The 18,551-nt window shown below is 39.5% G+C and overlaps 1 protein-coding gene across 1 annotated transcript in view; it reads left to right on the plus strand.

The window, feature by feature from the left end:
* The first annotated feature begins 12,306 nt into the window (after nt 1-12,306).
* The window catches only part of LOC124788948, a 248,005-nt gene continuing 241,760 nt past the window's right edge, over nt 12,307-18,551 (plus strand). The window contains exons 1-2 of the mRNA XM_047256235.1: nt 12,307-12,343; nt 12,647-12,853. Of these exons, the coding sequence (XP_047112191.1) occupies nt 12,307-12,343; nt 12,647-12,853 (244 nt within the window). The remainder of the gene's footprint in view (nt 12,344-12,646; nt 12,854-18,551) is intronic.

The following is an 18,551-nucleotide window of genomic DNA, read 5'->3' on the forward strand; positions in this document are numbered from 1 at the left end:
GTTCTCCCTTCTATTCCAGTCTCATATTGTTCGTGGAAAGAAGGATTGTCGGTATGCTTCTGTGTCTGTACATTTTGTACAGGCTGGCTATACACTACTTGCCCATTGTAGTTATTTTTGCTAAATTTTTTCCAATTTCTTTTATATCCCCCCTTGAATTTACAGCTTGCTCCAATACCATTGTGATTACTGTTACTGTAACCATAAGTCTGTGGCGGGTAAGACTGCCATCCATGTTGTATTACGAATCTGTTGTTCACTCATTGTTCTGTAAATCTCTGTGGCACTATCTGCGTATTAACTGGCATGGGTTGTACTGGCCTTTCTTTCTATATCAAGTCTATTGAGTCCAGTACAGATACAAAGTATTTGGTGTCATGTTCCAGAATGGTAATGAGTTTTTTCCTAATGTGGGCAGCACGTCTACTTGAGATACCGGATTAGTCCAGTATCTGGTTTTATTCAAATATTTTTCAAAATAGCCCCTTAAGCTTCCATGTTAGGCATTGAATGCCTCTCTTGCATGGCCTCAGACCAATATTTATCTAGAAAGGCTCTCTCAAACTGTTCATAGTAGTGGCAACGTACCGCCATGTCTGTAGCCCATTGCCGAACATCCCCCTGTGTGTCTTCAATAACAAATATAATTTTCTGGGCTTTGGTTCAGGTATGAGATAAAACATTTTGAAATGCTCTGATAAAGACCATGGGGTTTGTTCTTTTCCCTTCAGAGGTAAATACCAGAAATTGTCGATGCCTAAGTAATCCCTCATCCTAAGTAATCCCTCATCTGCAAGTAATGTTCTCAAACATGCCACGCTGTCAGTGACAGGCGTGTTTGTGTTTGCTTGTGGCATGTTGTTGTTGTTGTGGTCTTCAGTCCTGAGACTGGTTTGATGCAGCTCTTCATGCTACTCTATCCTGTGCAAGCTTCTTCATCTCCCAGTACTTACTGCAACCTACATCCTTCTGAATCTGCTTAGTGTATTCATCTGTTGGTCTCCCTCTACGATTTTTACCTTCCACGATTTTTACCTTCCACGCTGCCCTCCAATGCTAAATTTGTAATCCCTTGATGCCTCAGAACATGTCCTACCAACTGGTCCCTTCTTCTTGTCAAGTTGTGCCACAAACTCCTCTTATCCCCAATTCTATTCAATACCTCCTCATTAGTTATGTGATCTACCCATCTAATCTTCAGCATTCTTCTGTAGCATGACATTTCAAAAGCTTCTATTCTCTTCTTGTCCAAACTATTTATCGTCCATGTTTCACTTCCATACATGGCTACACTCCATACAAATACTTTCAGAAACGACTTCCTGACACCTAAATCTATACTCGATGTTAACAAATTTCTCTTCTTCAGAAACGCTTTCCTTGCCATTGCCAGTCTACATTTTATATCCTCTCTACTTCGACCATCATCAGTTATTAAGCTCCCCAAAAGCAAAACTCCTTTACTACCTTAAGTGTCTCATTTCCTAATCTAATTCCCTCAGCATCACCCGAATTAATTCGACTACATTCCGTTATTCTCGTTTTGCTTTTGTTGATGTTCAAGTTATATCCTCCTTTCAAGACACTGTCCATTCTGTTCAACTGCTCTTCCAGATCCTTTGCTGTTTGTAACAGTTACAATGTCATCGGAGAACCTCAAAGTTTTTATTTCTTCTCCCTGGATTTTAATTCCTACTCTGAATTTTTCTTTTGTTTCCTTTACTGCTTGCTCAATATACAGATTGAATAACATCAAGGAGAGGCTACAACCCTGTCTCCCTCCCTTCCCAACCACTGCTTCCCTTTCATGCCCCTCGACTCTTATAACTGCCATCTGGTTTCTGTACAAATTGTAAATAGCCTTTCGCTCCCTGTATTTTACCCTTGCCACCTTTAGAATTTGAAAGAGAGTATTCCAGTCAACATTGTCAAAAACTTTCTCTAAGTCTACAAATGCTAGAAACGTAGGTTTGCCTTTCCTTAATCTTTCTTCTAAGATAAGTCGTAAGGTCAGTATTGCCTCACGTGTTCCAACATTTCTACGGAATCCAAACTAATCTTCCCCGAGGTCGGCTTCTACCAGTTTTTCCATTCGTCTGTAAAGAATTCACGTTAGTATTTTGCAACTGTGACTTACTAAACTGATAGTTCGGTAATTTTCACATCTGTCAAAACCTGCTTTCTTTGGGATTGGAATTATTATATTCTTCTTGAAGTCTGAGGGTATTTCGCCTGTCTCATACATATTGCTCAGCAGATGGTAGACTTTTGTCAGGACTGGCTCTCCTTAGGCCGTCAGTAGTTCTAATGGAATTTTGTCTACTCCCATTTCATCTTCATCTACATCCTCTTCCATTTCCATAATATTGTCCTCAAGTACATCACCCTTGTATAGACTCTCTATATACTCCTTCCGCCTTTCTGCTTTCCTTTCTTTGCTTAGAAATGGGTTTCCATCTGAGCTCTTGATATTCATACAAGTGGCTCTCTTTTCTCCAAAGGTCTCTTTAATTTTCCTGTAGGCAGTATCTATCTTACCCCTAGTGATATGCCCCTCTACATCCTTACATTTGTACTCTAGCCATGCCTGCTTAGCCATTTTGCACTTCCTGTTGATCTCATTCTTGAGACGTTTCTATTCCTTTTTGCCTGCTTCATTTACTGCATTTTTATATTTTCTCCTTTCATCAATTAAATTCAATATTTCTTCTGTTACCCAATGATTTCTAACAGCCCTCGTCTTTTTACCTACTTGATCCTCTGCTGCCTTCACTATTTCATCCCTCAGAGCTACCCATTCTTCTTCTACTGTATTTCTTTCCCCCCTTCCTGACAATTGTCCCTTATGCGCTCGCTGAAACTCTGTAGAACCTTTGGTTTAGTCAGTTTATCCAGGTCCCATCTCCTTAAATTCCCACCTTTTTGCAGTTTCTTCAGTTTTAATCTACAGTTCATAACCAATAGATTGTGGCCAGAGTCCACATCTGCCCCTGGAAATGTCTTACAATTTAAAACCTGGTTCCTAAATCTCTGTCTTACCATTACATAATCTATCTGATACCTTTTAGTACCTCCAGGATTCTTCCATGTATACAACCTTCTTTTGTGATTCTTGAACCAAGTGTTAGCTATGATTAACTTATGCTCTGTGCAAAATTCTACCAGATGGCTTCCTCTTTCATTTCTTACCCCCAATCCATATTCACCTACTATGTTTCCTTCTCTCCCTTTTCCTACTCTCGAATTCCAGTCACCCATGACTATTAAATTTTCATCTCCCTTCACTACCTGAATAATTTCTTTTATATCATCATACATTTCATCAATTTCTTCATCATCTGCAGAGCTAGTTGTCATATAAACTTGTACTACTGTAGTAGGCATGGGCTTCGTGTCTATCTTGGCCACAATAATGCATTCACTAAGCTGTTTGTAGTAGCTTACCCACACCCCTATCTTTTTATTCATTATTAAACCTACTCCTGCATTACCCCTACTTGATTTTGTATTTATAACCCGGTATTCACCTGACCAAAAGTCTTGTTCCTCCTGCCACCGAACTTCGCTAATTCGCACTATATCTAACTTTAACCTATCCATTTCCCTTTTTAAATTTTCTAACCTACCTGCCCGATTAAGGGATCTGACATTCCACGCTCCAATCTGTAGAACGCCAGTTTTCTTTCTCCTGATAACGACGTCCTCCTAAGTAGTCCCCGCCTGGAGATCCGAATGGGGGACTATTTTACTTTCGGAATATTTTACCCAAGAGGACGCCATCATCATTTAACCATACAGTAAAGCTGCATGCCCTCGGGAAAAATTATGGCTGTAGTTTCCCCTTGCTTTCAGCCGTTCACAGTACCATCACAGCAAGGCCATTTTGGTTAGTGTTACAAGGCCAGATCAGTCAATCATCCAGACAGTTGCCCCTGCAACTACTGAAAAGGCTGCTGCCCCTCTTCAGGAACCACTCGTTTGTCTGGCCTCTCAACTGATGCCCCTCCGTTGTGGTTGCACCTACGGTACGGCCATCTGTATCGCTGAGGCACGCAAGCCTCCCCACCAATGGCAAGGTCCATGGTACACGGGAATGGCAATTGAGCTTGCTCGACAGGTTCAGCTCTCAGCAAGTGTTATTGCATTCTGCAACCTTTGCTATTTTCCCTTGACAGTCTAGCCCCATATTGTGGGTATCTGGTGAAAGTATCTACCTTCTCTAAAAGCATGGGTTTGTTTTCTGTCAAACGATGTTTTGGAAGCTTCCTGTAAACCTGAGTCTATTTTAGCAAGAGGTTGACTTTCTTTCTCCTTTAGAGCTTCTTCTACAGTATCTACATCCATTTTGCACTCTGACACTACCTTTTCAGCAAGGGTGCTGCCCTTATCCAGCACCCAGCGTCAGCTTTTTCATTTATTTCTTTTACATCTGCACTGTTTTTTGGCAAATTTTGACTCTAAACTTAATTGGTCTACTCTTAGACTTAACTTTTGTACTTCGATGGGTACAATTTTGCATACGTCTTGTAGCTTGCTGCATTCGTCACATTTTTTACCGACACATCCACTTGAGATTGCGTCTCCTGAATTTGAGAATACGCTTCACTAAGGTTTTGTAACTCACCTGGAAGTTGGGTCTGTTTATCATCTATGGATGGTACTTTTTCCATTGATGTATTTATATTGCGGGATCTGTCGGTAATTATTTCTTGTTTTAGTTGTCTACCTAACTCTTTCAACTTGCCAGATAGTTCGTCAGATAATTCAGTATGTATAGTTTTGGTCACATCACTGAACTGTTGACTGATACTGTTCTTGAAATCATCAAATGCCTGATTTTTCTGTGTAAACTGTTGTTCTATATTTTTATTAAGCTGTTGGGTTACATTTTCCTGAAAATCCTTTTGTTTTGCAAACGGTTGTCTTATTAGTTGCATGAGTTATGAGAAATTGTGTGTGTCAATAGCATTTACATTGTTTTTCATATTGTTTTCTGTTCTTGCGTTCGCGACATCGTGAGCAAATAATCAAAGGAATTTTCCCCGTCGTGTTCTTCAGTTTCACTATTTGGAAAAATGTTTCCCGGTGAGAACAGTGAAATTGTCTCATCGAGCATCATAAAAGTGATCTCATGATTAGTTATACTACCAGTGTCATCATTTTTTGATAGTGGGACGTCAACCTCACTGTTTTGGTTGCCACTGGCCAGTTCACTAGTTGGCTCATTAACTTCAACTGTTGCCAAGCTCAGATGTCTGGCATTTTGGCATATTGCATTTTAACGAATTTTCAACAATGGCCATTTCCTTTGACTCCATTGTGAATAGTGTTTAAAAAAATTATGAAAAAAAAATTATTTTTCAAAAATGAAATTTTGTCTGTATTGGTACTTTTCAGTTAAAGTAGATTTAGCTGCGTTTTCACTTATGAACATGATTGTTATCTGACCAATCAAATAGAATTCAATGACTTATCTTACACTTTAATGATGACTTTATACAAATTTTCATCTTTTCTTAAGAAATTCAATTTCCATAAAGGATATTAGTTGGAAGGAAAAGAGAGACGGCACCAAGTGTGGCCATATAAGCATATAGTGTAGCAGCTTCTTACCTTTACTGCAGAAATCAGCATTCTCAGCGCATCTCATTTGTAGGCAGAATTTAACTTTCATTTGCTCCTTCAATGTTTTTCATATTCCCAATCTCATGGACATGTAACAAGTACAAAAAAAGTCTCATTCGTTTCTTGTGACAATAACATGAATAATTTATCTCAAAATTTTTTTTTATCTCAACAATTGAAAGGTCTGTTCATATTCTGCACAGTTCCATCCTTTAAACGGTTGCCATTGAATAATGTCACATGAGTGGGGGGACAAAATTATGTAAAATGATTAATAATTGCTGCTTGAATAATTTAAAGGAAACTGGTTGAATAACTGAAAGAAATTGGAAGGTAATTTATAAATCTGTAGACATATCCTGGGTGAATTTTAACTGGTACTAATCTCAACAGACCTTTAATGTCAATGCATTTAAGATCAATATTCAGATTTTTTTGGTATGTACTGCTTCACATTAGTTCCATTGTGCACAGAGCTCCTTATGACAATGCTGATACAGGATTGCTTCTCAACTGCTTGCGCATATTCCTCTCTTCTGCTTCACACTCCTGATGCAGATTCTCGATGCGAACAAAATGATGAACAGATGGGTGTGATTGATGTAAATATATGAAGAAATTTGTTATTCCTATTAGCTTTTATAACACTTTTTAATATAAGGTTGGAATACACATATTTTGACAATACTGGTACGATGGAGTTAGTCGTATGTCCACCATCTATCACTTATAGAAATTAATCAGTTGAAGAGTCTATTTCCTCTCCCTGTTTTGTACCAAAACACTATCTCTGCCACAAAGCAACTCGTTAATTTACCTTTGGCTTTACATGTATAAAAGGAAAAGGTGAAGAAAGGAAAAAAATGATGCATTATGATGGGTAGGCTACTTCTGGCAAGGAATGGGTGGCAGTTGTTGAACTGGGGGTATTGCTGGTGATTAGTAGGTTTGATATGGATGGAGGTACTGATATAGCCATCTTTAAGGTTGCTGTCAATGTCTAGGAAGGTGGCTTGTTGGGTTTGCCCCCACTTAGAGAATCTCTGCTCTTGTAGACCAACACCTTCAACCTATTACCTGGAACCTACCCTCCTATATAAAAGATACCAACCATTTCCTCGACTGACTCTCCACAGTTCCTTTCCCTTTACCACACGGTGCCCTGCTCGTCACTATTGATGCCACCTCCCTGTACACTAACATTCCTAATGCCCAAGGCCTTACTGCTATCGAACACTACCTTTCCAGATGCCCTACGGATTCCAAACCAACAACCTCCTTCCTAGTCTCCGTGACCAACTATATCCTCACCCGTAATTACTTCTCCTTTGAAGGCATTACCTACAAACAAATCCTCAGTACAGCTATGGGCACCTGCATGGCAGCGTCCTATGCTAACCTATTCATGGGCCATCTAGAGGAATCCTTTGTAAAAACCCAGAATCCTAAACCCCTCACTTGGTTCAGATTCACTGATGACATCTTTGCTATCTGGATTGAAGGTGAGGACACTCTATCCACATTCCTCCAGAACCTCAACACCTTCTCCCCCATTCACTTTACCTCATCGTACTCAACCCAGCAAGCCACCTTCCTAGATGCTGACCTCAACCTCAAAGTTGGCTACATCAGTACCACTATCCATATCAAATCTACTGACCACCAGCAGTACCTCCACTTTGACAGATGGCACCTGTTCCATACAAAGAAGTTCCTTCCATACAGCCTAGCCACCCATGGCCATTGCACCAGCAGTGATGAGCAGTCCCTCTCAAAATATACCAACGGTCTCACTGAAGCCTTTACATACCATAATTATCCTCCCAACTTTGCACAGAAACAATCTTCCATGCCTTATCTTTCCAGTCATCCACCACCTGCGTAAGTCTCACTGTCCAGCCACAGAGGAGCATTCTCCTTATAACTCAGTACCACTCATGACTGGAGCAACTGAATTACAGTCCCCACCATGCTTTTGACTATCTCCCATCGTACCCTGAAGTGAGAAATGTCCTGCCTACCACACTTCCCACCCCTCCCACAGTGGTATTCCGCTGTCCACTGAACCTACACAATATCCTCATTCATCCCTACACTATCCCTGCTCCCAACCTCATACCTCATGGTTCATATACCTGTAATAGACCTAGATACAAGACCTGTCACATACATCCTCCTACCACCACCTACTCCAGTCCGCTTACTAACATCACCTATCCCATCAAAGACAGGGATAGCTGTGAAACCAGTCATGTGATTTACAAGCTAAGCCACAACTGCTGTGCTGCATTCTATGTAGGCATGACAGCCAACAAGCTGCCTGTCCACATGAATGGCCGCCGACGAACTGTGGCCAAGAAACAAGTGGGCCACCCTGTTGCTGAACCACACTGCTGAACATGATATTCCTCATCTCAATGACTGCTTCACAGCCTGTGCCGTATGGATCCTTCCCACCAACACCAGCTTTTCTGAAATGTGCAGATGGTAACTCTCCTTGCAGTATATCATAGGTTTCTGTAACCCTCCTGGCCTCAATCTTCGTTAGTCACTGTCCTCTCCCACCTAGCCCATACCCTGTTCCCACTCCAGCAGTACACAGGCTTCACACAGCCTGTGCCATATGGATCCTTCCCACCAACACCAGCTTTTCTGAATTGTGCAGGTGGGAACTGTCCTTATCCTAGGTTTCTGTAACCCTACTGGCCTCAATCTTTGTTAGTCACTGTCCTCACCCACCTAGCCCATACCCTGTTCCCGCTCCAGCACTACACAGCCACCTATTCTACCTGCACCTAGCTGACCTATCCTCTCTCCATCTTGTCCCTGCACATTCTCCAGCAGCACCACACCCTTACCAGTTGCCTCTTCCATTATATGCTGCTGCTGCTCCTCATGGTCTGGATTCAACTGCCACAGACTGTGGTCATGCGTGTGTAAGTTTTGTTTGTGTGTGTGTGTGTGTGTGTGTGTGTGTGTTTTGTGTGTGTGTGAGAGAGAGAGAGAGAGAGAGAGAGAGAGAGAGAGAGAGAGAGAGGTTCCGTGGGTTGGAGAGTGGGATGTTAGATTCATTAATCGTGTAGGTGGGTTATGGAACTTGAAAAGGGAAATGGATAGACTGAAGTACGATATAGTGAAAATTGTGGTGACAGGAAGAACATGACTTTTGGTCAGATGAGTACAGGATTATAAATACCAGATCAATAAGAAAATAATGCAGGTCTAATAATGAATAAGCTAATAGGGATGTCGGTAAGCTTTTACGAACAGCACAGTGAATGCATTATGATAGACAAGATGGAAACAAAGCCAACACCCACCACAGTAGTATGAAAGTGGGATAAAAACCCACACAGGTAATGCCTCGATGTTTATTCACAGTAGTACAAGTGTAAACACCGACTAGCTCTGCAGATGATGAAGAGATTGAAAGACTGTGTGAATATAATAATTCAGATAACTAAGGGAGATGAAAATGTATTTCTATTGGGAAATGAATAAACAGTAGGAAAAATAAGATAGGGAAAAATTGTAGGAGAACACAGATTGGGGGTACCTGGCGTAATTTTGCACAGAACATATTTAAGCCATTACTGACATTTGGTTTAAGAATCATGAAACAAAGTTGTGAACATGGAAGAGACATGTAGGCCATAGAATGTTTAAAATGGATTACACACTGAAGAGCCAAAGAAACTGGTACGCCTGCCTAATATCGTGTAGAGCCCCCACGAGCACGCAGAAGTGTCACAACACGACGTGGCATGGACTCGACTAATGTCTGAAGTAGTGCTGGAGGGAACTAACACCGTGAATCCTGTAGGGCAGCCCATTAATCCATAAGAGAGCGAGGGCATGGATATCTCTTCTGAACGGCACATTGCAAGGCATCCCAGATATACTCAATAATGTTCATGTCTGGGGAGTTTGGTGCCCAGTGTTAGTGTTTAAACTCAGAATAGTCTCCTTGGAGCCACTCTGTAGCAATTCTGGATGTGTGGGGTGTTGCACAGCCCTCTGGAATTTCCCAAGACTATCAGAATGTACACTGGACATGAATGGATGGGGGTGATCAGACAGTATGCTTACATACGTGTCACATGTAAGAGTCATATCTAGACATATCATGGTCCCATATCACTTCAACTGCACATGCCCCACACCATTACAGAGCCTCCACCAGCTTGAACAGTCCTCTGCTGATATACGGGGTCCATGGATTCATGAGGTTGTCTCCATACCCATACATGTCCATCCACTTGATACAATTTGAAACGAGACTCGTCTGACCAAGAAACACGGTTCCAGTCATCAACAGACCAATGTTGGTGTTGATGGGCTCATGTGAGGCGCAAAGCTTTGAGTCATGCTGTCATCAAGGATACATGAGTAGGCCTTTGGCTCTTGAAAGCCCATATCGGTGATGTTTTGTTGAATGGTTCATATGCTGTCACTTGTTGATGACCCAGCATTGAAATCTGCTGCAATTTCAGAAGGGTTGCACTTCTGTCACATTGAATGATTCTCTTCAGTCATCATTGGTCCTGTTTTTGCAGGATCTTTTTCCAGCTGCAGCAATGTCGGAGATTAGATGTTTTACTGGATTCCTGATGTTCGCGGTACACTCGTGAAATGGTTGTTTGGGAAAATCCCCACTTCATCGCTACCTCAGAGGTGCTGTGCCCAATCGCTTGTGTGCTGACTAAAACACCATGTTCAGACTCATCTAAATCTTGATAACCTGCCACTGTAGCAGCAATAACAGATCTGATAACTCCACTGGACACTTGTTGTCTTATATAGGTGTTGCCAACCCCAGCACCATACTCTGCCTGTTTACTTATCTCTGAAATTGAATACACATGCCTATACCAGTTTCTTTGGTACTTCAGTGTATAATGTAAGACAGAGATTTCCAAACCAAATTTTGAACTTCAAAGCATTTCCATGGGCAGATGTGGACTCTGACCATAATTTGTTGGTTATTAACTGCAGATTAAATCTGAAGAAATGACACTGATGTAGTAAATTAAGGAGATGGGACCCGGATTGAAAGGACTAGACATTAGTGAGAATTTTAAAGGGAGCATTAAACAGCAGGATGAAGCAATGCTATCTACATACGTACTCTGAAAACCATTGTGAAGTGTATGGCAGAGTATACTTCCCACTGTATATATTATTAGGGCTTTTACTAGTTCCACTCATATGTGGAGTGTGCGAAGAGTGACTGTTTAAATGTCTCTGTGCACACTGTAATTAATCTAATCCTGTCCTCATGATCTCCACAGCAGTAATATGAAAAGGGTTGTAGTATATTTCTAGATTCATCATTTAAAGCTTGTCCTTGAAACTCTGCAAGTAGACTTTCTTGGGACTATTTGCCTCTTCAAGTATCTGTCAGTTCAGTTTCTTCAGCATCTCTGTGACATTCTGCCATAGGTAAAACAAACCCTGAGCATTCATGCTGCCCTTCTCTCTATACATTGAATATCCACTGTAAGACCTATTTAGTATGGGCTGCACAAGTGATTTTTAAGCAATCTCATTTGTAGACTGATAGCATTTTCCCTAGTATTCTACCCATGAACTGAAGTGTGCCACCTACTTTACCTATGACTGAGCCTATATGATCATTTCATATCCCTACAACTTGTTACAAGCAGATATTTGTATCAGTTTTCTAATTACATTTGTGACTCATTGATGCTGTAATCATGCAGTACTACATTCTTCCATTTCGAGAAGTGCACAATTTTACATTTCTGAACTTTTGCAGGAAGTTGCCAATCTGTGACTGCATGTTTATGCAGTTTCCTCCACACAGTACTTCATTACAGTAGCCTCATCAGCAAAAAAGTCTGAGGTTACTAGTAATATTGCCTGCAAGGCCATTCATATAAAACATAAACAGCAAGAGCCTCAATACTTCCCTGGGGCACATCTGAATTTACTTCTACATTTGTCATCAACACTCCATCCAAGATAACATTCTGTGTCCTCCCTGCCAAAAAATTCTCAATCCAGTTACAAATTTAGCTCGATACCCCGTATGATCACACTTTTGACAATAATTGTAAATGTAAATGTCGTACTGAGTCAAATGCTTTTCAGAAATTTAGCAGTTTAGCAATAGATGGTAAATAGGTTGTTTGAGAGATGAGACAATGAAGGCAGCAAAGGATCAAAAGGTACACACAAGCCACAGTTGACAACTTTAGATAGATTTTGAATTTAGTTGACAAAAGGAGAAAATATAAAAATGCAGCAAATCAAGCAAGAGGAAGGGAGTACAGACTAATGAGACTGATAGAAAGTGCAAAATGGCTAAGCAGGAATGGCAGAGGACAAATGCAAATTTGTAGAAGCATTTAGAGCTTTCCTGTTAGATGTCTCCTAAAAGAAAATTAAATAATTTTTTGAGAAAACAGAAGCAGTTGTATGAATACCAAGAGTTCAAATGGAAAGCCAGTATTAAGCAAAGAAGGTAGGGTTGAAAGGTGAAAGAAATATGTAGAAGGGCCACATAGGAGAACTGAATTTGAAGTCAGAAAAGGAAGTGAATGAAGATTAGATGGGAGATATGATACCGGGAGAAGAATTTGAGAGAGTATAAAAAGACCAAGTCAAAACTTTTCCTTCTTAACAGAAGGATTTTTCTCCATGTGAACAACAGTTAACATGTTAGACATTGTAGGAACAGTTCACAGCAGTTCTTGTAAGTAACTACATCTCACCAGAGAAAGTATTCCCTGCAATTTAACTCTTTTCTTTCATTTCTGTGGAGGAAACAGTTTATAGTTCCAAAGCTGAAAATTCAGTCTGTTGATGATCTATCCATGTTGGCCACATATAGTTTGTTTATCTGTGTTTTTTCATGAGGACTTGCTAGTTCAAAATTGTTTTTATTTGTGGAGCTATTTTTGTTTTCATATGTAATTAGCATCATTTTATAATTATAGAATTACTCTAGTGTGGTTTGTAATAATGAAGTACTGTGATTTTCTTGTAATTATCACAGGTGCTATTTCAGCCAAGGTTACAGTGTTTCCAACCTATCCAGTAAAATATGCTGCAGGACAGAATTTTTATTTAAAAATTGTGGATCCAATTGTTAATCTGCAAGGATGTGTGGTTAATGTGACAGGAAACGTAATTACTCTGTTAGAAGCAGAGCAAATAGAAAAAACTGGAGGATATGAATATTTTGGTGGTGGTTTAGAATCTGGTAAGTTCATCATTTATTCAGAAATATTTGATTAAAATAGGATTATTCTGTGTTGCTTTTGACTCTATTATCTTACAAATGATGTGTGTGCTCTATAGCAAGTAAAGTAACACAGAAAACTGTAATTAGCAAAATTATTATGGCAGATCCTGTAAAAATATATGTAGATATATATTAGGAATGATGTGAGAGACAGAACACATTGCCTGCAATGAATGGCTCTATGACAAACAACACTACTGATAAATTTTGCCTAGAAATATAACAGAATGAAGAAAGAGGACATTTATAATTATTTTTGTGAGAACTGCTGCAGTATTCACCAGTATTCACCTCTTATCTTTAATAATGATTTTGTGTCTTGTTTCTATTGTGTCTTGATACATACTTTAAATGAAGTGTTATTTTACAGGTACAAACTTTGTGACTTTGATTTTAATGGCTTTAACTTAACTTGCTCTTATTTAAGCATGAAACATTAACAGATGGGCAAAGTCTTGCACTAAATAGATGTTTTGCACATTTTAAAAAACTGATTGATGACCGTCAATGCAGTTAAACTTTCACTTACCCGTGTTATTTTGTTACTGATGATAGTTGTAACCAGTTGTTATTGCACAGCTTCTTCAGGTATCTCAGCTGTTTCAGTAAATTCACACACCTAATGCTTTGCACATATTCCAGGTTTAAATAATGAGCACAATTTCTTGCTGAATTCACAACAAATACAACATTTATTTCTGTTCTTGCAAATACATCTCTTGCAGCCACACCATGGTTCAGTCATGACTTTTCATAACAATTGTTGCAACTGACTCAGATTTTGACTTCACAACTTGTGTTGCACAAATGATATGTGACCACCCAAGATGACATGAAAACCATAGGTATAGCAAACAATTATATTTTCTCAGGGCTCATGCCACATTAAATAAAACCAATAAGATTTTATTGCAAAGACATGATGAATGAACCTTCAATTATTTTTGTATACAATAACATATTTGATTTTAACACAATGATTTTATTGAAAAATCTACAATTTTTCTATCATTATTTAATATGTTACATTAGAAAACATATGAAAATATTTTTTGTTCACATTTTTTGAACGTAACTATAAAACAAATGAAAAAATGCTTATGTATGACATTTATATGCATGTGTCTTGAAAATTTTTTAGGTAAAATGTAAGTGAACAAACTGATAGTAATGAAAATTACAAAATGAGCAGACAGATACTGCATCATGAAAATAAATGAACAGACTAATACCTTCAAAGCAAAACCTAGATTGAACAAATGGGTACTCCTAATACTGTCACATGTTGCTGTATATTACATTTTATAAAGTACATGCTTGTAACATGAGATAAGTAATTATGCGCTACGAGCTAAAGACCACTATACACTACACATAGCTATATATAAAACAATGGAAAGTCTGGGTTTGAATATCAACAGTTATGAAAAGGATAGATTGCTATTCACCATAAAGATGACACATTGAGTTACAGACTATTACACTAAGCTTTCAGCCAAAGCCTTCTTCAGGAAAGAAAGAAAACTCACAGAAGCAGGCACACCTCATGCACACCTGATCACTATCTCTGGTCCTCTTGCCACACAATGTTACAAAGCGCATAATGATATTCAGTACATACTGATTTACAGAATATAATACAAGGTGTTCCAGAAATGTGACAAATTTTGAGGGGTCGTAGAGGATGTCTTAAGTAACATATCGACGATAGGAACCTGTGTCCAGACATCATCCAACAGCGTTGCAGTGTGTCAGTGTTATAAGCACCGGTGCCAGCTACGAGGCCACCCTTTCAGCAGCAAATGTGACTTTGTATGCTGACAGACCATAGATAGAACAGCTCACAATGTTGTTTGTTATTCAGTGATCACAACTGATTACTCGATCATCATGAAGAAGATGGAGCTAGCTCCTGCATAGAAAGGTCTGTCTCATACAAATGCAAAGCTCTGTTTCTATGGTGGATAATGGCTTCAGCCATGGGTTTCCATCTGCAGTTTATTTTTCTCCTGTGTACTGGAAAACGCTGGAGATTTTAGAATGATGACGTTTCCAACAAGGGTTCCTATCCTTGATTTGTTTCTCAAGACACTCTCTACAACCCCTTGAAGTTTTCCACAACATTTCTGGGACACCTGTATCATATTCTGTAAATCAGTATGTACTGAATATCATTATGTGTTTGGGAACACTGTGTGCCTAGAGCTATGTATATGTAGCATAAGCTTGGCAAAGAACTAACACAGTGTTTAAAAAATACAGTGTTATGACATATATTATTATCATAAATTGTAAATGAGTGGCACAGTATAAAATTGGATCTAATACTGTTTCACATTCTCTTAATATTATACATGAAATTCATTAGTCACAGCATGAACAAGTAACTTCATCTTATTGCTTGTTCGTATAATGAACACATTGATAAAAAGCCATAATGACTGTCTCTTCTGATGTTTGAACTCCTCAAAAATTAAATTTGATAGAACCTTAGCCATTCTTTCTGGTAATTATCTGATTTAACACCAAATCTGTATTTTCTGTTGCTTGGAATGTGCCAGAGATAACTCGAAAACCTGTCATTTAAAAAGTTACAACCATATCTTTTCCTACATACTATAAGTTTCTTGTCACTTATTCCTCATTTTATCCTTTATGGGGTGTTTGTGGGACAACCTCCATCCCATAAAGGATAAAATGAGGAATAAGTGACAAGAAAGGTAAGGTTACTGCTCACAAAAAATGAATATATACATTTTGTCAGATTTTAAGTACTGTTTCTTGTTGTAACCAGAGAGAACATTGTCTATTCATTGCTTTTATAATTATTCATCCATTCACTCATTCATTTTTTGTGTTCCATGTACCACATTATTAACCTGTTGAATCCTGTGCGGCCAGCAGTGGCCACATGCTTTACAATGTTAAACACAGTATATCTTTCGGGTGGCTTGTAAAGTTGCAAGAAACCAATTTCAAAGTGTTGATCAAGGTATTGTACCTGATTTCCTGTACAGTGGTTTCAGCTCAATCATGAAATACAAATAAATGCACAGTACTGCACTGTATACTGTACTAAACATAGTGAAGCATGTCGCCACCAGTGGGCACATTGCATCAGGTGTGAACCTCCTGTGTGTCCACCAGCAATCACATGGCAATCAGCATTTTAAGTATGATCATTCCAAAAGTATGGAGTGCAATGTTTGTCTAATTATATATTAAAAGAACAATTGACCTATTAAGTAGGCCATTCAATTTTTAATAAATGTCAAGAGCATGAAGTTTTTCTGGATTTACTCAAAATCTCAAAAATTGTCCCAGTATTCAAAAAGGGTGACAAACAATGCCCCCAGGGCTACTGGTCAGTATCTGTCATGTTAGTACATCAAAAAATATTTGAATCGCTCATGAAGTGCAATTAAGAAATAATTTTGAAGAAAAAAGGAAAGATGATCATGACCTTCTTTACAACACTCAGTTTGGCTTTTGACCAAGTTAAAATACTTTAGAACCTGTCCTGAAAGTCAGTGATCATATTTTAACAGATTTTGAAAATTAGAAGATGGTAGCACTTTATTATATGATCCAAGTAGATTTACTACATTCCTTTCAACATATTGTAGTTTTATGGTGTACACACATCTACATTAGCAGTAATTTCCTCCTTTTAAAAACTGAACCCTGTTTGTCTTAGAAATAGACATTCCCTCCTAAGTAAAAGTTAATGCTGGTCTTCCACAGGGCTCTGCCATTGCCTGCTTCTGTTTCAATGTGGCTGCCAATTACCTGCTCCATTGTGTGCTACAGTCTGTTATCTACACTCATGCTCATAAATTAAGGATAATTGCAGAATGTGGTGCCACACAATGTGCCACAACACAAAACTGGCACTAATAGCGTAGGCACATAGAGAACACACACAACACAGATCTGTAAGGCCATGGTATTGGTGTTAAGTTGAAAAAACCATCCCAAAACACATATGCTACAAAACGCCACTGTTTCCTGCACATGTACCCTGACATCAATATGGGATATAATCACCATGCACACGTACACAGGCCGCACAACAGGTTGGCATACTCTGGATCAGGTGGTCGAGCAGATGCTGGGGTATAGCCTCTCATTCTTGCACCAGTGCCTGTCGGAGCTCCTGAAGTGTCGTAGGGGTTTGAAGATGTGCAGCAAAACATCAACCAAGAGCATCCCAGATGTGCTCAGTGTGGTTTAGATCTGGCAAACAGGCAGGCCACTCCATTCGCCTGATATCTTCTGTTTCAAGATACTCCTCCACAAAGGCAGCTTGGTGGGGGTGTGCGTTATCATCCATCAGGAGGAAGGTAGGACCCACTGCACCTGTGAAAAGACGGACATACTGTTGCAAAATGATGCCCAATACACCTGATCTGTTAGAGTTCCTCTGTCAAAGACATGCTGGGGTGTACGTGCACCAATCATAATCCCAACCCACACCATCAAACCACGACCTCCATACAGGTCCCTTTCTAGGAAATTAAGGGGTTGGTATCTGGATCCTTGTTCACACCAGATGTAAACCCAGCAAGAATCGCTGTTCAGACTATACCTGGACTTGTCCATGACCATAACCTGGGACCACTGTTCCAATGACCAAGTACTGTGTTCTTGACACGAGGCTTTATGGGCTCTCCTGTGACCAGGGGTCAGTGGAATGCACCTTGCAGGCCTCAGGCCGAATAAACCATGTCTGTTCAGTCGTCTGTAGACTATGTGTCTGGAGACAACTGTTCCAGTGGCTGCGGTAAGGTCCCAAGCAAGGCTACCTGCAGTACTCCATGGCCGTCTGTGGGCACTGATGGTGAGATATTGGTCTTCTAGTGGTGTTGTACACTGTGTACATCCCATACTGTAGTGCCTGGACATGTTTCCTGTCTGCTGGAATCGTTGCCATGATCTTGAGATCACACTTTGTGGCACATGGAGGGCCTGTGCTACGACCTGCTGTGTTTGACCAGCCTCCAGTCACCCTAGTATTCTACCCCTCATAAAGTCATCAATATGTGTTCTTTGAGACATTTTCAACACACGGTCACCATTAGCACATCTGAAAATGGTTGCACACTTACTCGCTGCACTGTACTCTGACATGCACCAACACACCTCTGTGTATGTGGACTGATTTCAGGGCCACCGTGCAACGACCGCAGGTCAAATGCACTGCATGGTCATACTCCGAGATGATTTAAACCCACAAACCACCCACCAGAGCGTTGTTTCACCATGTATCAGCATTATCCTTAATTTATGAGCATGAGTGTACTATGCTGCTACTTAAACTTCAACTGCTTTGCATTATAACTTTGGAACTCTTGACAAGAATACAGGGAAAACGCTTAACTTTGCATTAAAGTAGTTTGCAGCCAAAAAACTTGTTTTTAATCCAAACAGAGCATGACAGCTACTTTTAGGTTTATTTAAGAATATAGAAAATAAATGTATCAAAGTTCAAGGAATTCATATTGACACTGAATTGAGTCAGGAAAAAAACATTATATTTCATCAGATACTTTAAAAAAATCTTTGTGTAAATGCTAGATGTCAAGGTGCTGGCAAACAGTTATTAAAAGTAAATATATTATGATATATGGTACTTATTTTTTTCATAAGACAACTA

Source organism: Schistocerca piceifrons, chromosome 3 (genome assembly GCF_021461385.2).
Source record: "Schistocerca piceifrons isolate TAMUIC-IGC-003096 chromosome 3, iqSchPice1.1, whole genome shotgun sequence".
Lineage (NCBI taxonomy): Eukaryota > Metazoa > Arthropoda > Insecta > Orthoptera > Acrididae > Schistocerca > Schistocerca piceifrons.